A 23,856-nucleotide genomic window follows, 5' to 3' on the forward strand; every position below is an offset into this window, starting at 1 on the left:
GAGCCTTTGATAAGGCTCCAGGCACGTTCCCCATTCAGCAGAGTATCAAAGCATGGACGAGAAATAGGAGCTACATTGCTAAGAGTTTTATTTCTAACTACGCAGGCAGAAAATACATCCTCTCTCTGTGAAATGCAGAGAGCAACTGGAAAAACAAAGGAACAGGAAACAGTAACATCACATCTGTCTCCCGTCTTCCGTGAGACTTCCAACAGCCTGGAATGTCTGGAATGGAAAACAGAGTCTTGTGACTCCAAGCACTGCACAGTAGCATAAACAGAAATCTACCAGTAGTTGCCTCCACCAATTTTCCAGAAACCCTGTCTTCCACCATGCCAAAGCCCATCCCATATATGAGGGTCCCCCACCTTTCTCCGGGGTGGGTTTTTTTGGGGGGATAGCCACCTTCCACCAGCCCACCAACCACATTTTTAAAAATAGTTTTAAGTGCCAAGCTTCTGTAGCAAATTTACCAAGTACTTTAAGCCTGTCAAAAGATACATTAAACTGCCACTGGACCAATTTTTGTAAATTCTGGGTTGGATTCTAGCAACATGTTGACAGGAAGAGCTCACTAGCATGGTGAAATGACTAGATTATTGGGGTTTAAAGCGAGGAATCCAGTTAACCATGAACGTGCATCAGTATGTTATTTTCAGATATTACATTGCCAGTTTGAGTCCTCCGTGGCTAACCTTCCGCACTGGGTTGTTCTGAGGCTAAAACAAACCAGTGTGAGGAAAGACAACAAAATTAAATTGTAGGTGTTGCTTTAAAATAAAACAGAATGGAAAATAAAGATGGCTGTGTATGTGTATGTAACAGCGGTTCTACTACTCAGTTTTAATTAAACATTCATGATTGAAACTGCCACTTCATTTCCTCTATTTGAAGAGATGCAGATGTATGAGTTACTCATGCAGTAGGAGTTCGCAAGTTGTCAGTTCATTTTGACTAAACTCGTATTGAAACGCAAAACCTGTCAGCTGTTAAAATCACTGTTTAGTAGAGACACAGGCTGTGTACGCATGCCCATTTACTCTGGCTCCAGTGCACTCTCGCTGCTGACTTTTCAATCGATGATGCAGAGCTTTCCTGTAGTTTCTTGAGAAATACTGCTATTTTTGATGCACTTTACCTTAAACTAAACTTCAATCCGAAAGGAAAACTTAAGCTACATTCACTTTGCAGTTAAGCTGAGGTGTGTACATTTCAGAAAGTCCTTGTACATGTGTGGATGACAGCTCAGGCACAGGTGACAGGATCGTGAAAAGGGGTTGGAGGAGTTGGTGACCGCCTCTCTGCTGTGTATAACAACTTGAAACTCAGTGGAGGAGAACCACCTCACTGTGTTTTCAGCCGCTAATGTGTACATAGCCATGGAGAAATCTAAGTTAAGTAATTGCATCAAAGAAGAATATTCAGACTGAAAACTTGGCCTGAAATTTCTTCTCTGGTAAGAATATAACAACAGAACAGTCGTCAACCTGAGTGGCCAGTTAGTCCTTGTGGTGAATAATGTTGACTATGATTTCTGGAAAGTTCTGTACCTGAGGAGTGGGAAAATAGGCATCAGACTTGCAGCAATCATGCAGTTTTGTATGTAATCACAACTTTAACCACACGCCCCATTAGCTTTATTTAGTCATGATTTTTTTATGTGTGATTGCTGTTGATAAATATTTTGCAAAGTTTGGGAGGTGGATGTTTGGTGGAAGATAACCAGAAGTGCAAACATAACTCTGTGATAGAAAACATGAGAAATGATTAAATTTAATATGGGTCAAATACATATCTCATCCTTTTCTGCAAAGGAGATTTAAGAATTTTCTGCAGTCCGGCTACTTTTGATTTCTTCAAAAAAAGAGATACATATTGTTCATATACATTTTTCTAGAGGCCAAGCATTAATTAAGGCACTAATAGAATGTTCTGGGTTGTATCCAACTCTGTGCATGCAGAATTCTGTTCATGTAACAGGACTTCTTCGCCTCCTCTCCCTGCACGCCCTCAAAAACTGCTCAGAGGCATCCTCCAACCTTCTGGAGCAGATTATGAGGTGCTTGGAAGGGAAGAGGGTGGGAATGAGTTGGAAGGGACCACAAGGGTCATCTAAGCTAACCCCCTATGTTGTAGAAGTCTGCTGCACTAAGGGAACAGCAGCACTCAATATGACCCTATAGGTTTGCTTTGATATACTTGTTCTAAACTCCCCATTCAACATCCCACGCAAGCAAAAATTAACAGCCTTTATAGCAATTCTGGAGGATGCTTATCCGTTTGGGTTGTTGAAATAGATGTTTAGTTATATTGTGCTGGGTCCAAACTTAGTAGACTCATTAAAATTAACAGAATTTGGTAGTTCTGACTAACTTGGGTCCAGTTGCTTTCAGGGGGTTCTGTTCTAATAATGACTAAGTCAGGATCCAGCCCCTTTGTCCTGAGCACCTTCGGTCTTGCATGCTCATCTTCAAATTACCGTATTTTTCACTCTATAAGACGCACCAGACCACAAGACGCACCTAGTTTTTGGAGGAGGAAAGGAAGAAAAAAAATATTCTGAATCTCAGAAGCCAGAACAGCAAGAGGGATCGCTGTGCAGTGAAAGCAGCAATCCCTCTTGCTGTTCTGGCTTCTGGGATACCTGCGCAGCCTGCATTTGCTCCATAAGACGCACACACATTTCCCCTTACTTTTTAGGAGGGAAAAAGTGAGTCTTATAGAGCAAAAAATACGGTAGTTGTTGCAGTAATCGTCCAACTCTTCCCCAGACAGTCATCATTCTCTGAACTTATTTCCTGGTTTTCATAGTTTGGGAGTTTGCACAAATCCATGCACATAAACCCATTTCTCAAGCAGACACATTTTGACAGCTCTCACTTCTTGGTGCAGCTGGAGGTTAGTGATAGATCAGGTTCTGATAGATGCTTCACCTACTTTTGATTTTGTGCTGCTTCTTGACAATTGCTCCATCCTTCGTTGTGGCTCAGTGCCATGTCCGTGTCCCCTTCCTCCTCTCTAGAGGTAGTGAGGGGTGGGGTTGTAACACAAATAACAAGCAAATGGTGGTGGGGATGAAGTGTTTGGTTGTGGTTTCTGATAAAGAAATATGGATATTGAGCATAGGTTGGCACACAAGAAGTCATGAAGTTTACCAAGTGCTCATGGTGCATCCAGGTAGATAATGTGAGAAAACAGTGAGCACATTTGTAACTTGGATGCGTTTCCAAACTTGATTCAACGCTGGGATATTTTCCTGCAAGAGCACTGCATTGGTCCAATCTAATTTAAGATAAGGAGCATGAGGATTTTGCATGCTTGTAGGCATAGTGCCAGTCTCAAGGCTCTGAACTAAGGAGAATTGGCATCCCACAGTTGAGCCCAAGTTCTTCGTTGCAGTCCTGTGGAGCGCTTTAGGTAATGCCCGTCCTCTGATACTGCTTCTCTCCCAACTCCCAGCCCAGATCTGGTACTTGGGATAGGCTCTGTTCATCGTCAGTGAGAAAGCATGGTTGTGCATAATGGCTGTGTTTCTGTATGTTTTTTTTGTTTTCTTACTCTTTATCAGGGCTTCCTATAGTGCATTTCATTTCTATTATTTTAGAATAATAGAACTTTGAGAAAACTAATCTAGCCAAAGTTACCTTTCTCTAATCACAGTGGTTTTTTTAAAATTTCTGGGTAGTCATGATACTGGTTACCGTCTACCTTCATTATGGCAGTGATAGCAACAAAAAAAAAACCCTATACATTTCCTCAGCTTGGTGCATTAAAACTATGGGCATGAACAAGTATAGGTGCTGCTGTCGTCATGAGAGCAAGTGCTAAATCCCTTCTCGTTTCTTTGTGCACAGAGAGTTTGGATGGAGAGACCCGGAACTTCCAGAAGTCATTCAGATGTTACAGCATCAGTTCCCCTCAGTACAATCCAATGCTGCTGCCTACTTACAGCACCTCTGCTTTGGAGACAATAAAATAAAAGCTGAGGTAAGAGAATTAGTTCTTTAAAACATGTGCGTATGTGTGTTGTACAATATATGTATGCTGAACCACTGTTGAAATTCTGAGCTGCCTTTCTCTTTATGGCCAGTGTGGTGTAGTGGTTAAGAGCAGTAGTCTTGTAATCTGGTGAACCAGGTTCGATTCCCTGCTCCTCCACATGCAGCTGCTGTGTGACCTTGGGCTAGTCACACTTCTCTGAAGTCTCTCAGCCCCACTCATCTCACAGAGTGTTTGTTGTGGGGGAGGAAGGGAAAGGAGAATGTTAGCCGCTTTGAGACTCCTTCGGGTAGTGATAAAGTGGGATATCAAATCCAAACTCTTCCTCCTCCTCCTCCTCCTCCTCCTCCTCCTCCTCTTCTTCTTCTGCTTCGTTGCCTTTTTGTGAGGCACACTTCATGAACTGAGTTTTTTGGGGGGGCTTTTTATTCTGTCATTGGGCTGTGTACCAAATTTCAGATTTCTCTCTGTTGTGGAAGTACCTTAAACTTTTTTGATATCACCTTACATAAAGCTTTTAGTTACAGGCAGGTAGAGGAAAAGGTAACTTCAGAACTATTGTTCATATAGCTATTTCCAGAGCATGGGGAGGCAGGTGAGCACTGTAATAATAATTTCTTGATCATATATGTATTGTATTGTTATTAAAGTAATGTTTCCTTGATTGGTTGGACTACAGCAAGCCACGCCTCCTGGGAAAGTCACATTCACACCAAATTATTTGAATCAGTGATACTTATTGTAGTATAGTTCTATTGAAAGTTATAGTTAGCCTGGTGCCCTGCTCTCTCATATCTCTGTTGAAAGAAATTGGTGTTTTGTTTTGTTTTTTTAAAAAAGGATCTGCACCAGAGTCAAATGTGTTGCAACCTCATTTTCGCCAACATTTAATGTTTCTGCTTAGCATAGATGCTTCCTAAAAGGTGCACCTTTGCCTTTTGCCTGGCTTCATTCATAATGATGGTTTGAGGACTTTCATCACTTGCTGACTCCATAGAAGTGCATTCTGCCCCTGACCATACTGATTGCAGTGTGCATCTGCTGTGATCATCAGAATTGTAGGAGGAACATGTCTCTGGACCTCCATTTGATCCCTGTAATTTAGGATGGTTGTGTGTGTTTAGGCACGGAGCCATTTGCCTATGTGGACCAAATGATGAAAAGACTAAAAGGATTGTATTTTTTTAAAGTCTTCACATCATAGAGTTAGAATGGAATCCCTTGAGCACTAGCAAGTATACAGATGGAAAGTTGTTAATTTGTCAACTAACTTCAAAAAGTCCCTTAGGATCCTAGCTTTTGATGAGCTGACCCATCCACTCTGCTTATTGGAATTTTTTATACGTAAACAAGATTCTTCATAGCAATTAGAGTTGTGTCTGCAAGGTCAGAAAATGTAGTTTTACTTCCTCCTTCCTTTGGCTGCAGTGAACCAGTAATTGTGAAGCCATTTCTTGCATATATTGAGTAAAACATATATGTGGAATGTGTTTTTTATGTGCTGATACAACATCTTTCTCAGTAACCATAACCTGCAGTTGTACATGCTTTTCCGCCATTATGTATGAGCCCTTTGCCATTTTTTGAGACCTGTACTATGCTTCTGATGCCCAATGCCCTGATTTTGGGCCACTTTAGTCCCACTGGAAATCAATTTCAATGGCACTAAAATGACTTTAATCCTAACATTCTAGCTGAACCCACATATGAGTTGCAGGCTCCTTTTTTCGCCCCTCTGGACCTATACTTCCTAATTTTTAAAATGCTTTTTCTCCACTCAGTTGCTTAGTGCAGTTTGCAGCAAATGACTATTCTGAAATCACAATTGGAGGGGGAAATAAGTAGAAAATCATTTTTTTGTCTATAATCAGTACCTATGATTCAAGCTGTTACGTGCAACTATAACAAGCAGTAAGAGCTCTTTGCACTTCAGTACAATTTGTAAATTGCTGGTTTCTCTTTTAGGTAAAATTGTGTTCATAATCTTCCCCCACCCCCCACCCCCCCACACACAAGGAAAAGAGACTCTAGCTTGAAATACATTGCCCCTGTTTGGGTGACTTCTTGGCTGTCTGGTTAGATTCCTGGATCCCAATATATTAAAAGGACACTTGGCAGAGATGATGATTGTTTCCTGGGCAGGAGCCTCAAGCTGGTTCCTTAGGTGTCAAAAACCATTAGCTTACTCACAAAACACCCCTCGTGTTTGCTTTTGTTGATTTCATCTGGAAGGATTTTAATTTTTCCTTTCCAGCTCTTACAATGAAGCATGAATAATTTAAGTGAACTAAATGATAATTTAAGTGAACTAAATGATTTAAGTGAACTAAATGAAGTGAGAGCTGGAAGTGAGAGCTGGACCATAAAGAAGGCTGATCGCCGAAGAATTGATGCTTTTGAATTATGGTGCTGGAGAAGACTCTTGAGAGTCCCATGGACTGCAAGAAGATCAAACGCATCCATTCTTAAGGAAATCAGCCCTGAGTGCTCACTGGAAGGACAGATCGTGAAGCTGAGGCTCCAGTACTTTGGCCACCTCATGAGAAGAGAAGACTCCCTGGAGAAGACCCTGATGCTGGGAAAGATGGAGGGCACAAGGAGAAGGGGACGACAGAGGACGAGATGGTTGGATAGTGTTTTCGAGGTTACCAGCATGAGTTTGACCAAACTGCGGGAGGTAGTGGAGGACAGAGGTGCCTGGTGTGCTCTAGTCCATGGGGTCACGAAGAGTCGGACACGACTAAACGACTAAACAACAACAACAACAACAAATGATTACCATTAGGATCAACTGCATTGGATGATCCAGGGTCCCCTCCCCCTTTGCTATGTTTAAATATTGCCAGTACTTTTTTTAAAATTGGCAAAAACGACACTGCTGACATTGGTTGCCGTATATCTGGATTTCCCTGCACATTTAGCCAATTTTCGCCCGGACACCACTTGAGGCTACAGTATTTCGGATATGTCCGCAACTCACATGGTGAGTTCTGGCACCTCTTTTTCTAGAAAAATAGCCCTGCACATCATTTCCCTAGTTTTGTATATTGTGTCTATTTGAACACACACACACAATTAAACTGTAGTCAATAACTAAGACCATGGCCACTGGTCCTATCACTTCCTGCCAAATAGAAGGGGAAGAAATGGAGGGAGGGAGAGATTTTACTTTCTTGGGTTCCATGATAGTAGTCATGAAATTAAAAGACGCTTGCTTCTTGGGAGAAAAGCAATGACAAACCTAGACAACATCTTAAAAAGCAGAGACATCACCTTGCCGACAAAGGTCCATATAGTTAAAGCTATGGTTTTCCCAGTAGTGATGTATGGAAGTGAGAGCTGGACCATAAAGAAGGCTGATCGCCGAAGAATGGATGCTTTTGAATTATGGTGCTGGAGGAGACTCTTGAGAGTCTCATGGACTGCAAGAAGATCAAACCTATCCATTCCTAAGGAAATCAGCCCTGAGCGCTCACTGGAAGGACAGATCGTGAAGCTGAGGCTCCAATACTTTGGCCACCTCATGAGAAGAGAAGACTCCCTGGAAAAGACCCTGATGTTGGGAAAGACTGAGGGCAGTGGAAGACAGGAGTGCCCAGCATGCTCTGGTCCATGGGGTCACGAAGAGTCGGACTAAACGACTAAACAACAACAACTGATTTTTATATAACATGGTAGCCCTGTATACAGTGTTTAGTATTGAAAGGGAACAGATGAGAGATTTTTCAGCTGAAGGGCTTCAAGCGAACAGAATTGGTTTGGTGAAATGACAGGCTATTTGAGGAGGTTGTTAGCTGCCCAGGAAAAGTTGCTTCAACTAATAACAATTCTTGTCATGCCTCAAGAATTCCTTACTAGGAAGGAAAAGCAAGGAGAGATGGGGAGTGGTGGAAAGGGCACTATGTATTTTAGAAAACTTAATACATAACTCTTTTTTTTCACTCTTGTTAAAAACAAGGTCCATTCTTCTGAAGCAATTCCTTGTGATTTTAAAGACACGTAAGTCTTTTGTATGAGGTCACCCAACAAAAGAATTGAATTGTTCAGTTTTCACATGCCAATATCATTTTGCTCTGAAAGAAAATGGCAGCCTGTCATTGGTAGCAATGATACAGCAAGTCACATAAGGTTTTGGCTTCCTGTATACCAGAAAATTAATTTCACCTTTGAAAGCCACAATAGCAGCAGTTTGGGTAAGGATGTGAAATAAGGGTCCAGTAGCCAGTGAACTCTTCATCCCATTTCTATGGCTTCCTTACATCCTTAACAGACACCTCTCTAAGTGACAGTAGTGGTTTCATTCACTTCATGTTTTTTTGGTTGTCATGTCATGTTATTTCATTATAAAACTACTTAATATTTTTAAAATCTGTAAGCCATGTACAGTGGTGCCTCGCAAGACGAAATTAATCAGTTCCGCGAGTCTCTTCGTCTTGCGGTTTTTTCGTCTTGCGAAGCATGGCTATTAGCAGCTTAGCGGCTATTAGCGGCTTAGCGGCTATTAACGGTTTAGCGGCTTAGCGGCTATTAACGGCTTAGCGGCTTAGTGGCTTTAAGAAAAAGGAAACAAACTCGCAAGAACTCGCAAGATGTTTTGTCTTGCGAAGCAAGCCCATAGGGAAATTCGCCTTGTGGAACGACTCAAAAAACGGAAAACCCTTTTGTCTAGCGAGTTTTTCGTCTTGCGAGGCATTCGTCTTGCGGGGCACCACTGTACAATATAAATGCAAGCAATATCATTAAAATCAAGCGAATGCATGATGGAAACTGGAAACATTTCCCTCTACCCATTTTCTGTTAAAAATATAGCCTCTGCTAGTTTTACTCTAGTAGGTTGGCACAATTTGTAGCCCTCAAAGCCAAACATGGCCCACTAGCAATGAAGGGTCTGCAAGATATATCTCAACCCCCATGTTTCATACTTGCATGCAGATAGGAAAAATAAGTTTGCGGTGATTTCTTCAGACCTTCTATAGAGATTCAAGTAAAACTAGGAAGGGATGTTGTGTTTAAAATGAGTCATTGTTTTAAAATGAGTTTTAGCTATATTTTGGAGATGGATTGCAGTTTTGGATTTCCATGAAAAACCATCAAATTTGAGCGCAGATTTCTGGCAAATGTCTGGTTCCCAAGCTGTGTTGTGTATGAAAGAGAACAGTTGTTTCATGATATATACAAAAGCCACCTTCCTTGAACATCTTTTTCTGGCGATATGGAGACTTTTCTTTAGTGGGTTCAGCTCATCAGAAGTGCAGGCTGCATATATACCTTTAGGGCAAATGCAAAGAACATTTTTCCCATTGAAGAATTTGGGGTACTTGTTATTTAAAGGTTGTTGCAAATTGTAATCCTGTAAAGGATAAACTATAGCTACCAGAATTCATTGGGGGGGGTGATTCAAATGTGCTTTAAAGGTACAGTGTGTATGATGTTCCTGTTTGAGGAAGAGGAAGGGAATGCCTTTGCCTCCTTGTCAACCCAATGAGGGTCCCACTGAGGCCTTTCCTTCAAAGGAAGGGCCAGCATTAGAGCTTCCAGGGACCTTGCAGGAGCAGTCAAGTTTCCTTGCCCTGTCAGTTGCATGGCTATTGTCCATATCGTCATGGCAACAGATTTCCCCTCCTTCGTCCATCTAACTTGACTAAGGAGTTTACGTGCGACACTTCTCCATCACTGCTTCTTAAATCTTGGAATAAGCAAGATCGAGTCTTTGGTAATAAAAACGAAATGATTGTAGCCCAATGTGTAAACAAAACGTGTATTCCTATAACTTGCCCACCTACAACAATCTATAAAAGTTGGCGATCTTCAGATTTTCTTTGTTTATTTATGAATGAGACTATTCGTTCCTTTGAATGCTCTGTTACGATTGCAACGTTAAACAATCTCATTACAAGATTTGCTGATTTTGCAGGGTTCCCATTCTCCAGATCATTTGTTTTATATCCCCCCAGAATGACTGTCCTAAAAAGTCAGCCCATGGAGCATGCTTATTTTTAATTATAATCATTATTATTTCTGTTGATTTCCCCCCCCCCTCCTTTCTTTTAATTGAAAAAATGTTTTAACTTCCAGGATTTTGCTGTCATCTCGGAGCCTCTTGAGGCTGACATATACCTTCTTTTTGCCATTGTTTTTTATGAGATTCTTGTAGAGAAATTAGCTATGCTTGTTTTATGAAAGCACACTATTCAAACTCTTAAGCCATATTTTTGTCTTAGACTTCTGTCTCTCTTGGACTTCAGTTGCACATCTTGGGAAGCAAAACTGTGGGGTACCAAGACTGCACAAATATACAGGCCCCTGGATAGGAGCAAATTTTGATCACATCTTGAGATTATCAAGGAGCAGTGTTTTGTTGCTAAATAAATAAATAAATAAATAATCAGGTGCTACTACTTATATTAGGGACGTGGGTGGCGCTGTGGGTAAAAGCCTCAGCGCCTAGGGCTTGCCGATCGAAAGGTTGGCGGTTCGAATCCCCGTGGCGGGGTGCGCTCCCGTTGTTCGGTCCCAGCGCCTGCCAACCTAGCAGTTCGAAAGCACCCCGGGTTGCAAGTAGATAAATAGGGGCCACTTACTAGCGGGAAGGTAAACGGCATTTCCGTGTGCGGCTCTGGCTCACCAGAGCAGCGATGTCACGCTGGCCACGTGACCCGGAAGTGTCTGCGGACAGCGCTGGCCCCCGGCCTCTTGAGTGAGATGGGCGCACAACCCTAGAGTCTGTCAAGACTGGCCCGTACGGGCAGGGGTACCTTTACCTTTTTACTACTTATATATTGATAAAACGTCATGGGTGCCAGCACAAAATGGCTGTCAAGGGCAGCGAAGAGAGACACGAGAGAGGTGCCAATACTCTATACTGGTGAGTTCTATCACCAAATAAAGTCCTGGTGAGGAGAGCTTAGCCATGAGCCAGGTTCAAACAACATGTTAAGCCAAACCTCAGCTCGGCAAATAACAAAGAGACTTTTCAGGAGCAAAGCTGTTGTGAATGACTCACTGGGAATTGAATATTCTCACAATCCATTAAGCCATAGTTTGGTTTACCATGTCATATGAACCACGCCATTCTCTCTCCCACCCCCTTCCTGACATAACATTTCCCAAAGTAGGTTTACAATCCAGATAACGATACCAACCTGGAGGGTTGCTTTTTGTGGAAGACTTAAAACTAGAGTTAAATAAATGTTTATTTATCATTCTCTATTGATGTGCAGTTCCTGTTAGCTGTGCTTCGCAATCTTATCTGAATTTGAAATTGTGCATTCTTCACCACCCTACAGAAAGAGCAAATCACTTGTGATTTCTCCTGTTTACCTCGCCTGTACATCATGCCAAAACAGCTTTTACATCACGAGAACCAAAACTCCTTGTTTTTTCTGGTGAGGTTCTTCTCTCAGCTCTTTGCAGACCTAGCAACTGCCAGATCAGACACTGGTTGTAATCAATAACAGTTTTGCAAGATTAGTTCTTTGTGTGTAGATAATTTGCTGTAGCTCTATTCCAGAATTATATTAGCTGGTGTGATTTGAATTCTAAAGGTATGGAAGAACCAATTTTGCAATTCATAGCGGTTAAAATAAATTAGATCTTGAAACTGACTTGAACAGAGTGGGGATTACAGTCGTACCTTGGATCTCGAATGCCCTGGAACTCAGACGTTTTGGCTCCCAAACGCCACAAACCCGGAAGTGATTGTTCCGGTTGCAAATGTTCTTTTGGAACCTGAATGTCCGACGGAGCTTCCACAGCTTCTGATTGGCTGCAGGAGCTTCCTGCAGCCAATCAGAAGCCGCAATTTGGTTTTGGAAGTCAAACGGAGTTCCGGAATGGATTCCATTCAACTTCCAAGGTACAACTGTGTATGAATTGCACATGTATTATGGGAGATACCCAACAAAATCATTCTGCAAGTGCAAGGACTCTTGGCTGAGCAACAGAACCCCTCTGTTCTGGATTTCCCCCCAACCCAATGGAGCAAATGGGGGGCACAAAGAGAGGGAGGGGTAGTTCTGTTATGCAATCAGAAATCCTTACACAAAGGGGACTACTTCAATAGTTGCATTAGATGTATACTTTATCAACAACTCCAGCCGCATTTTCCAATGCATTCTCAAATTCAAAATAGCACTTGCAATTCCACTAGAATTATTCACTATATTTATAACATCGGAGAGCATTAATCTGCATCATTTGCCAATATTTTTCCAAGGAAAAGCCATTATTTGTGGACCTCAGCTTGAAACAAGGCACCTTGAGCATACCATTTAGCAACGCTTCCAAGAGCCTGGAGTGTAATTCCTCATTTATCTTAGTGAATTAGTTCATGCAGCACAATTATGTGACATTTGGTTCCTTAGATGATGATAAAGTGAATACTTCATTTCATGTGTGACCTTTACATTCTTCAACTTTGAGAACGAATAAATGTCATCATGTGCAATGTAGTGTAGACAAAATCTAAACATTATATCTCTGAAGAGAATATATATTTCATTCTCCGTGCCATGTCAGTGATCAACATTTTATCAATTAAGCATTTATAAAATCATTTGTCACTTGAGATTGTGATTTAAGTTATGAAGCATCCTTGTGGAATTAGGCAGTGATATTAAGGTTATAGATATACGAACAAATAAATCTATGTAAGTGAAATAGTAACAGATGAAAATGGGAGCTGAATATAAATATAAACAGGTGTATTCAATTAGAATTTATTTCCTTCATAGCTGAGTTGAATAAAGAGTAGTTAGGCATTCAACCAGGTTTTAGAATGCTTATAGCTGGGGATACTCTATAGCAGTGTTTCCCAACCGGTGTTCCGCGGCACACTAGTGTGCCGCGAAACGTTGCCTGGTGTGCCGCGAGATGTTGCCTGGAGGGAGGCGGGCGAGTCGGGCGGCGAGAGGCGGGGCGGCGGCGGCGAGGAGAGGCTGCCCAGCGCGGGGCTCTCGCCGTCTGCCTGCCTGGCTGCCTGCGTGGCGCTGACGTCATGGGGCTGTAACGTGCCCCACATAGGCACACGCGGGGCGGCGAGCGAGCTCCCTCCCACATCCCATCGCCGCTCGCTTCGGCCGGCCTACTGGGCTGTCGCAGGCGGAAGGCCTGCGCATGCGCGAGGTTTTCGCGCCTTCGGGATTCCCTTCACGCCTTCCTCCTCCCGGGTCCTTGAGAGCGCGGGAAGCGGCAGCGCGAGACCGGCGTTGAGCCTGGTAGGTATTGCGCTTGCCAAGGCAGTCATTTGGGAAATGAAAACTTGCAAAGCAAGCAACCAGTTCAATCTGAAGTACGTGTATGCTTAATATCCTGTATCTGAAACCTGTTCTGCCCCCTCCCCCACACTTGGTGCCATTTTCATCTACACATGCAGCAGAGTAAGTTGACCCAGAATAGTACCAATTCAGATGGCAGATGGGAGAATGACAGTGCTGAATGCTTTCCCATGTAGAACAGTCCCTGCAAATAAAAACCTAGCATATTTGGAAGAGGGATGCTAGCCTAACCATTACCTTCTATGCTGTTACTATTTTTTTTTTTTTTTTTTACATAAGTAAAAAGTGACCTTTCCCCATCTGGCATGGTGGTGTGCCTCGAGATTTTTTTCATGAAACAAGTGTGCCTTTGCCCAAAAAAGGTTGGGAAACACTGCTCTATAGCAAACTCGGGCCCCCAGATATTTTGGGACTACAATTCCCATCATCCCTGACCACTGGCCCTGTTAGCTAGGGATGATAGGAGTTGTAGTCCCAAGACATCTGGAGGGCCGAGTTTGCCTATGCCTGCTCTTCACTTTGGACTTTAGAAATGGAAGGAACTGAGTTCTGCGTCATGGCTGCTGTTAGGAGTGTGCCAGCAATAAATCACATGGAGTAACTCTTTATTAGAAGAAACAAGGTCTGCTCAGAAATGCCAGGCCTAATGAGCCCAGCAATTCTTCTTTGGTAGGTCTTACCCCTACGAGGCAGTTGTGGAGACTGAAGGTCCCTGTCTACTCACAACAACCTAAGTCTCCTCTTCTCCTGGGTCCTTCCCAAGCAATCTGAGACTACTGTGGCATGCCTGCCTTTGCTTCTCCCACTTCAGACCTCTACTGGTCCTAGGAGATCAGGGGTAGGGAGCTTTTTGCAGCAGGAGGGGGAGACACCCTGACTTCTTCACCAGTCTGCCTCATCTTTGCCTCCTGGCCTACCTTCTCTCCTGCTTCCGCTTCTGATTCTGGACTTGTCTCTGCCACAGACTTTCCCTGTGCACTAAAAGCTGTTACCTCTTCAGCATCACTCATGTCCTCCACCGAATCTTCTTCTCCCTTTGACCTCTCATTGTTGTAGCACCACTAATCCCCAGGCTCAGTCTTGTTCTCTTGGGTTCCTCAGCTGGTGCCTGTCACCATTCCTTTGTGTCCAGCTAGTCCATGACAGCTTCCTTTTGTGGATTATTAAATTTATTTCTTGATTCACCTATCCTGGGTAAGCCAGAGTATGGCCATGCAAACAAGCTGGCTCATGCCCACTTTGCTACCCCCTGGGCTTTTTGGGTCAGCATGGTGTGGTAACTAAGCCAAAGTATGTCTTAGACTTAGTATGTTGTCTGAAACTAGGATCATGGTTAAGGTCTTCCCTCCTTAATCTGTGGCCAAAGTTTGCCCATAAAGTTTGTGGTTAAGGAGGAGAGGCCAGGTTTGGACAACATGCTAAGCCAGACCTTGCCTTAGCTGGCATCCTGAACTGACCTAAAAACCCTGGGAGGAGCAAGCCCTCCACAGGGCTAAGCTATGATTTGGATTAGTGTTGCATACAAGCAGTGACCAATTTGTATGGGGTTATATTTCAAGGCAGGACGCGGGTGGCGCTGTGGGTTAAACCACAGAGCCTAGGACTTGCTGATAAGAAGGTCAGCGGTTCAAATCCCCGCAACAGGGTAAGTTCCCGTTGCTCGGTCCCTGCTCCTGCTAACCTAGCAGTTCGAAAGCACGTCAAACTGCAAGTAGATAAATAGGTACCGCTCCGGCAGGAAGGTAAACGGCGTTTCTGTGCGCTGCTCTGGTTCGCCAGAAGCGGCTTAGTCATGCTGGCCACATGACCCGGAAGCTGTACGCCGGCTCCCTTGGCCAATAAAGCGAGATGAGCGCCGCAACCCCAGAATCAGTCACGACTGGACCTAATGGTCAGGGGTCCCTTTACCTAATTATATTTCAAGGCACCACGTGCTTACGTGAAGTCGCGCATAATTGGAACACCCATTGCAAAAGCCTGCAAATACCTTGTTCTGCCCCTTTTGGTGTTGCTTTTGTGACATTTTTGGGTCACATCTGGGTTTGGCGTGAGCCACATGTGTGCGGTCATGCACATATCAGACATGCCTAAAACAACTGCTGCCTGTACAAACAAGGCCAAATAGTCTCTCTCCCCACATCCCTTCTACAGAGATGTTGAGACTGTCCTACTTGACCCAGCTGTTGGTCACTAGACATAACTTATATGTAACATATGCTCCTGAATATGCAGATTTCCTAGGATATACATTAAAGAACAAAGAGCTCATCGTATTTTTCTGGACAGGTTCAGCATGCAAAGTACAATTGTTTTTAAACTTCACTGAAATATTGTATATAAAGCAATAGCTGGATTCATTTAAATTATGAGCATTAATTGTTTTCAGTGTTAGTGTAGTTACCTAATCTAATGCCTTCTTAATTACAGTTTTGCAAATCTGTTTTTAAATGGGATCTGGGTTTCAAATCCCAATTTAGATTTCCTAAACAAATTAGACATTTTGAACTAATGCAGTAATTTGCATACCATTCCCCTCTTATTTTGAGCTTAAATTGATCTAGCACTTTTTGTAACCTGCAACAAATTACTATACTAATGAAGCTAAATGAAGTCATGATGTTGCAGATAAATGGGTTTCCAATAAATCTCACCTACATTTTCTCCCCAAAGACATCGCATTGTGTGCCGTTCCCTCTCCCTTTCCTATCTATGCTTCTCTAGATCTAGAATTGGGGTATGTTTTCCTTAAATTCTAGGGGCCAGGCTAGTATTTTTTTTTTTTAATGCTTTCTCTTAAAAAACAGAATTTACCACTTGTTGTTGTTGTTCATCTTGGCTTAGTCATGTATCTAAGCCAGGAGGTTGGCAAAGTAAGCTTTGGTAGGAACACAACTACATATTAGATCTAGCCCCATGATTATAATACTACCCATCTCCTGGATTTTCACTCCGCATGCAAGGTACTGCTTCAGACAGAGAGCTGGGGGCCGGGGTGATATCTGACTTCATCAGCCTTTTGTACGCTGAATCCCTCCAAGCTACTTTCTCACGTGTTGAAAGAACAGGCTGAGGGAGATCCTGCGTATTGATAAAACTTGGCGTGTTTGGTGACCATGAGACCAAGACTTGGTCTTTCTCTTTTGGCTGCAGTTGTATGCACACATGAGAGTACACCCCATTGAACAAAACAATGGAAGCATCCAAGTAATTACCGGTAATGCAGAGCACCAGGCTGCTACTGTGTTAAAAAGTAGTGTCTAGTAAGGGTCAAAGGATCTGGGGTGGGGTGGGGATGGGGATTAGATATTCCATGTAAGAAGGGCCAGTTCTTTGTCCCGTAGTACCTTCCAGATGCCATGTGCAGGGTTTCAGCCACAAGAATACAGTGGTAACTCTTGCTCTGAAAAGGCATATCCAAAGGAAAAGGAGGATGAGAGCCAGTGTGGTGTAGTGGTTAAGAGCGGTAGTCTCGTAATCTGGGGAACCGGGTTCGATTCCCTGCTCCTCCACATGCAGCTGCTGGGTGACTTTGGGCCAGTCACACTTCTCTCAGCCCCGCTCACCTCACAGGGTGTTTGTTGTGGGGGAGGAAGGGAAAGGAGAATGTTAGCCGCTTTGAGACTCCTTAAAGGGAGTGAAAGGCGGGATATCAAATCCAAACTCCTCTTCTTCTTCTTATAAATGAAGGACATCCAGGAAGAAGAAAAGCACCCAGAATATGTTGAGTTTCTTCTTCTTCTGGTCCTCTTGCTTGGAAGGATTAAAGCACTTCTTATTGATTATTTTGGCAGAGGACGTGCCATTTTGCTTTCAGTCTCCAGTTAAGTTGCACAGAAACGAATAAAGAGTAATGATGCCTCACTTCGTGCTACCACATACCTATTTATAGAGACCCACTTCACACAAAAATGAATCTGAATGGAGGTAACCAGTTTGGGGCAGCATAGTTCATGTTTCCATGATTAAAACACAGTATATTAGATTTATTCACGGCAGATCTTTGTGTTGCTTCTTTTCTACCTTGCTTTAGAAACATGATTGCAGGGATCAAACTGTAGGCTCCCTTATTATGGAATATTGTGGTGTCTGCTGTTAGCAATTAAGGAAGATTTTCTAGATTCTGCAAGCGACAATGCCAGTTATTATTATGCCCTTTTCATAAGTGCTACAATGCTGACCGACTTATAATGAAAGATCTTAGGGACGCACTGATAAGCTTTCACAGTTTCAGCGACTTTATTTAATCAGAGTTGGGAGACAGAGAGAATAAGCAGCATGTGAACAAATGTCTCAGTAATTTTCCAGAAAACCGTGCCTCTATGTTTCCGATTGATACTTTTACAGAATTACCATACCCACTATAGGTAATGTTAATTAGAGCTGTTAGCCCAAATATAGGATTGCTGTGATACAGTGAAAAAAAACAACACATCTTTTGCCTGGACTGTTTTATTAATATGTATACACATATTAATATTTACCTTCTCCACTGCCAACACCTTCAGAGTTGTGTAGAACATGACATCGCCATAAAATAATAAAATACTAAGCACAAATAAAAAAATAAGCAAAAGCTGAGCAGGAAGAAACCAAAGCCACAGTAGCAAAATATTAAAGCTGTAAAAAAGGGGGGGGGGCTTACAAGCAGTCTTCATTAACCTAGTTTGTACGATCATATCTTGATATAATAAGCTAGGATATGAATGGGAGTTGTGCTTTGCTCACAGTCCCCATTTCCTTCAGCACACCTCAGTACTGCTGTTCCAGATTCCAGTCACTCCATTCCAGTCATTGTCGTCCCCCCAGATTTCTGTCCTACTCTACAACAAGCAATCTGCTTTCCATGGCTTCTCACATGAGGCAGGATCTCTGCCTAGCTGCCTTTCTGAGAGCAAGAGCACACTGCCTCCCTGTCTCCTTCCATGGCTACTGAGCACGTTCTGTCCTCGGTGGGATTGCCCGAAGCCTGTTGGTGCCTCCCTCAAGGGTGGGCAAGTGGTTCCATCTGGGCTGCATAATGGCTCTCACAGCCTGAATACCAGAAGTAGAGGGTATGATTCTGCTGTTAGCTAGTTGTTTCTTCTTTGCGTATTTGATGTGCACCTGTATTCCATACGATGAAATTTGGCTTCCTCTCAACCTGTGGGTCCCCAGATGTTGTTGGACTACAACTCCCATCACCCCTAGTTAGCAAGGCCAGAGCTCAGGGATGATGGGAATTGTAGTCCAGCAACATCTGGGGACCCACAGCTTGAGAATTGCTACTCTAGGCAGAGCCGTATTGTTCATTTGACCCTGATGTTAAGGTATATTGTCACATTTGAACCTTTTTGCATTTTGTTATGTCTGATTCTTGTTGGTTCCTCATCAGAGGTCAAGTGAATCTGCTGAAATCTCCTGGTGTTATATTTGCTGCTCCAAACATTCTGAACTGATGCTACTGGTAACTTAACTCTTCACTTGTACTGAAACTAATTTCAATATGGCTCCTCCTGCCTTAGGTTTTTGTTCTTTGCTGGTATTCCCCAGAACAACTTCTTCCTGTCTGCCATGCAGCACATAGCAGGAATAAATCTTTTCACCTAGAGACTGTTGTAGTGACCAGCAGCAATTTTATTGTTATGAGTTTGTGGTTGCCAGCCTCCTCTAATCCCTAGAAATGTTAAAATCTAATCCAGGGTTTCCCAAACTTGGGTCTCCAGCTGTTTATGGACTACAATTCCAATCATCCCTGACCACTGATCCTGCTAGCTAGGAATGAGGGGAAGTGTAGTCCAAAAACAGATGGAGACCCAAGTTTGGGAAACCCTGATCTAATCAAGCCAGGCTCACTTCCTGATGAGGTGAGCAATAATAATAATAATAATAATAATAATAATAATAATAATAATAATATCTTTATTGTCATTACCCCCTCTCGGGGACAATGAAATTACTTGACTGCTCCATAAAAACACTAATCAAAACAATACAGTATAGTACAGCAAGGAAGATTAGATGACTTTCAAAGTCCAGGCTTCCCATTCAGGGCCGAGATCGCTCTGGAGAAGAAGCTGTTCTTAAGACGGCTCGTTCTTGTCTTCATCGTCCTGTATCTCCGTCCCAACGGCAGGAGCTCGAAGAGACAGTGACCAGGATGCGATGGATCTTTTACTATGTCCAGTGCCTTCCTATGGCACCTTGTGGCATAAATCTGCTCTAAGGTGGAGAGTGGGCAGCCAACAATGCTCTCTGCTGCCTTAACAACTCTGCACAACCCCATCCTGTCCTGGGTAGTACAGCTTCGGTACCACACACATAAGCCATAAGTGAGCACGCTCTCAATGGCACAGTGATAGAAGGCAAGCAGCAGTTTCTGCGGAAGATGGCTTTTCCTTAGAATTCTCAAAAAGTATAGTCTCTGCTGTGCCTTCTTCACAAGCCCCCTTGTGTTGACACTCCAGGACAGATCCTCTTGTAATTCAATGCCCAAAAATCTGAACGTTGTTACCCTCTCCACACAGACCCCATCAATCAAAAGTGGCTGGACATTGCTCAATTGTTTGGGTGCTGGGCATTAAGAAAACAAAAGGAAGACAAAAGCCAGAGTTTGGAGTAGAGTTTGGGGGCTGTGATGTAAAGTAGAAATGAAGCACCTTTTGGGGTGTTAATGGTGCGAACCCCTCCAGCGTAGGTTCAGGTTCTATATATGTGTGAATAAACCATATATCATAAAGACACCACAGTCTCCGCTGTGTCTCATTTCTGAAAGGAAATGCAAACCCTGGGTAAGTGCCTGGAACTGCTGGAATCTCGCACCACTCAAAGATTGGGGTGGCGTGCAACGTTATGTTGCCTCTTACCCCATTCCAATCCGACACAAAAAGCAAAGCCGGGTGTAACAGTTGCAGCTAGGATTGCAAATAAGGCCACCTCCTCACATTTCTAGGCTAGCCATTGGTGGCACACTGAGGCTGCTGAGAGTGGCTAACATCATTTTCTCATAGAACAAGCAAGCCTGCTCTTCTCCCAGGCTTAAACAATAGCACCTTTCAATTCATAGTCCTTTTGTCCCTGGTCTTCCTGCATTTTGACAGTTTTGCCCATGGGCTTGAGGGCTCTGGAAGCAGCATGGAGTAGTAAACTATTGGTGTTTTCAGATGGCAGCTTCCTTGTTGGTTGGGGGAAATGAGAATATTTAACAAACTGTCTCATTCCAGAGAGGCATCTTAGCGTTGGAAAAAGAAAGCCCCTCTATGAGGTTCCTTTTGTTTCTTTCCCAGTTTACCCTCTTTTTGGCAGGAGTAGTGCTGATAAGACATGCCTTGGACTATTTCACAGATGAAAATAGGAGTAAATGTAAAGGTAAAGGGACCCCTGACCGTTAGGTCCAGTTGCAGATGACTCTGGGGTTGCGGCGCTCATCTCTCTCTATAGGCCGAGGGAGCCGGCATTTGTCTGCAGACAGCTTCCGGGTCATGTAGGCAGCATAACTAAGCCGCTTCTGGCGAACCAGAGCAGTGCACGGAAACACTGTTTACCTTCCCACCAAAGCAGTACCTATTTATCTACTTGCACTTTGACGTGCTTTGGAACTGCTAGGTTGGCAGGAACAGGGACCGAGCAATGGGAGCACACCCTGTCATGGGGATTCGAACCACTGACCTTCTGATTGGCAAGCCCTAGGCTCTGTGGTTTAGACCACAGTGTCACCCATGTTCCGAAAATAGGAGTAGTCGTGTGGATTTCTAACACTTCGTTTTTCCGCTGCATACCTTGTACGATACCAAGGGCTTTTCTCCGTGTTTATTTACACTTCAATAGCAATTGCTACACCCCATTCTGAAACAGGACACGTTAGTAAATCATAACAGGATTTGCTTTTTTTAAAAGACAATGGCCTGAGGAATACTTTAATAATTATGAGAAAGTGGAAGGAAAATAATGCACCGGCATTTTGCGTGTCACCATTTGTGCTAGAATCAAGGCGCATTGGTCCCTGCACTCACAAAAATTAGCATTGAGTCTTGAAGGGGAGTTGATTGAAATCTAAATAATTCTACAGCGGGATGCAGGTGGCGCTGTGGGTAAAAGCCTCAGAGCCTAGGGCTTGCCGATCGAAAGGTCGGCGGTTCGAATCCCTGCGCCGGGGTGCGCTCCCATCGTTCAGTCCCAGCGCCTGCCAACCTAGCAGTTCGAAAGCACTCCCGGGTGCAAGTAGATAAATAGGGACCGCTTACAAGTGGGAAGGTCAACGGCGTTTCCGTGTGCTGCGCTGGCTCGCCAGATGCAGCTTGTCACGCTGGCCACGTGACCCGGAAGTGTCTCCGGACAGCGCTGGCCCCCGGCCTCTTGAGTGAGATGGGCGCACAACCCTAGAGTCTGGCAAGACTGGCCCGTACGGGCAGGGGTACCTTTACCTTTACCTTATGTATTTAAAGTGTTTTTAATGTTTTTAAGAACAAGTACAAACAAAATAAAAAAACATAGAATACATAGAAAACTGCTGATTTGCCAGGGACGGGTCCATAAAATAGGTGCTATCCCTGGTAAGAAGGGTAGTTGGAGCATATGATGAAATGCTGTTCACATTGTTGTTTGAAGCAGCAACTGCAGTTAAAAAGTTGGCTTGTTGTAGCTAAACTTGCCAGCAATGCAGTTTTTAGGATTAATCAACTCGGTCTTCAAGTGATTAACTGACGGGGGTCAATTTTCAATTTGCAGGCTGCTACTTAAAGCAAGTTTGTGTATTTGGGAGTGTGTTTTGGTCATAGAGCAGCCCTTTTCAAATTGTTCACTAACCAAAGATAATAAACACTTGTGGGGAGTGTGGCAGCAGATTCTACCATGAGCTTCCCATTCACTAACACTGGAATTGGCTCTTTGCCAAAGTTGGCTCTTTCCAAATTGCCATTTTTAAAAATTTATGTTTCTCATACTTTTTAAAAAAAAAAATTAGAAGCACAAAAAATGAAAAGTAATGCTCTGTAACAGTGGTATATGTTCCTGCCCTTTCACTGCAGTGGTTAAAATGGTTGCATGGAACTACAAAGACTTTTAAGGCCCCTTAAGTTTCTAAATGGGGAAATTGTAGAGCGAGTGACCTTGGAGCTTACTCAAAGACAGGTAACTGAGCATTAATGGAGGCAGTAGGCTTGCGGGCTGCTCAACCACTTACATACCTGGCTGTAATTCATTCTCAGGCAGTTAGGATGAGTAAGTGCCTTGGCTGGTACTTATCACAGGCAGTAAAAGGTGAAAGTGAGAAGGTGAATGCAATTTGTTTACCACTCACAGTGTGAAATTATTCCTTTGCTTGCATAGGCATCTGCCACGTTGGGGAAGCATTGCTAAGAAGAAATTGGACATTTCTTTTGAATAAGGTCATAATACTAGTCCTAACAGTGTTTTCTCCCTTCTTTTCAGTCATCTATCATCTTTCTCTATGTTATCTTTTGTTCAATATGTTTCTCAGTTGATCCTTTTATTTAGAGTTTCCTTGCAGGCAGTGGGAGAGATACTCACGAGCTGGAATCAGGTGTAGATATTGTTTTAAAATATCAAGTTGCTTTATAACTCTGCATGTGTGTAGGTTAGATCATGTCCTGGTTATATGTGTTATTTTAATCAGATCCTTGCCTCAAGTATGCTTTTGCTTGTGGTTCACTCCCATCAGTACATGTCAGTCAATGTTTGGTTTAATTGCAAGAACGAACACTGCTTTCTGTCTAAATAAAACTCTTGCCTGAAGATTGTTGGCTCTGTAGTATTGGAGATGCACGGACGTGACACTTCTGTAACAGTGGCTAGGATTTTGCTCCTTGTCTCCAGCTTCCTGATCTGCAAAGGTCATCCAAGCAAAGGTTGAGAGAGTGCGCCTGAAAGAGGTTGCCAAAGCCCAAGACCTCAAAATGTGGCACACATACTTTTGCATATTATGCATTCCGGATCTACTTGATGCATAATAGCATAACTATTACTCTAAGTTACAGTGTGCATATTAACTATTCATACTGCAGTACCAGCCGAGACAAGTGGGACTGTGCATCTGTTTCCTATCTCCATGGGGTCTGGGCCTCCTTCACCTCTTCAATCCTTAGTGATGGTGGGCAATCAGCAGTTATGTCCTTTCCCGGTTTCTGCTCAGTGCAGCAGTACAGCAAGCAGTGACACAATAGATAATTGTGCCTTGATGAGAAGGAAAATAATTCAGACTGAAATCCAAAGCCACAGCTCTGCAGAGCTACTTCCAGAGCCGGGCCATTCCTGGTGGCAGAAGATGGAGCAGGCAGATCAGGGCCAATCACCCAGGTCAGGTGTGACTGGCTATGAGAGCAACTCAAGGTCTTGTGGATCCCAGGCCAGATCAGCTCCCTTCCTCCCTTGGGATGCCTCATTTGGGGCCAAGGATACCTGCCACCAGTGGACCTTCTGCCATCAGCAATGGGGAGCCCAGCAGAAAGACCTCCATGCAGTCCACCCCATCTGCCCCAAATGGGGAGTTTGAATTGCAGTCTAATCCGTTGATGGAACAAGTTAAAGTCTTTAAATATCTCGGCCTTATTTTTCAGTCAAGAGGGTCATGGGGAGCGCATCAGAAATA

The 23,856-nt window shown here is 43.4% G+C and overlaps 1 protein-coding gene across 12 annotated transcripts in view; it reads left to right on the forward strand.

The window, feature by feature from the left end:
- LOC114601005 (catenin delta-2) overlaps positions 1–23,856 on the forward strand; it is a 252,358-nt gene that overhangs the window by 115,079 nt on the left and 113,423 nt on the right. For all 12 annotated transcript variants that reach the window (XR_013394043.1, XM_077933366.1, XM_077933370.1 and 9 more), the window contains one exon: positions 3,855–3,987. Coding sequence is in view for 11 of the 12 variants with exons in the window: in XM_077933366.1 (XP_077789492.1) it covers positions 3,855–3,987 (133 nt within the window). In the remaining variant the exon portion in view is untranslated. The remainder of the gene's footprint in view (positions 1–3,854; positions 3,988–23,856) is intronic.

The sequence above is a fragment of the Podarcis muralis genome, chromosome 8 (genome assembly GCF_964188315.1).
Source record: "Podarcis muralis chromosome 8, rPodMur119.hap1.1, whole genome shotgun sequence".
Lineage (NCBI taxonomy): Eukaryota > Metazoa > Chordata > Lepidosauria > Squamata > Lacertidae > Podarcis > Podarcis muralis.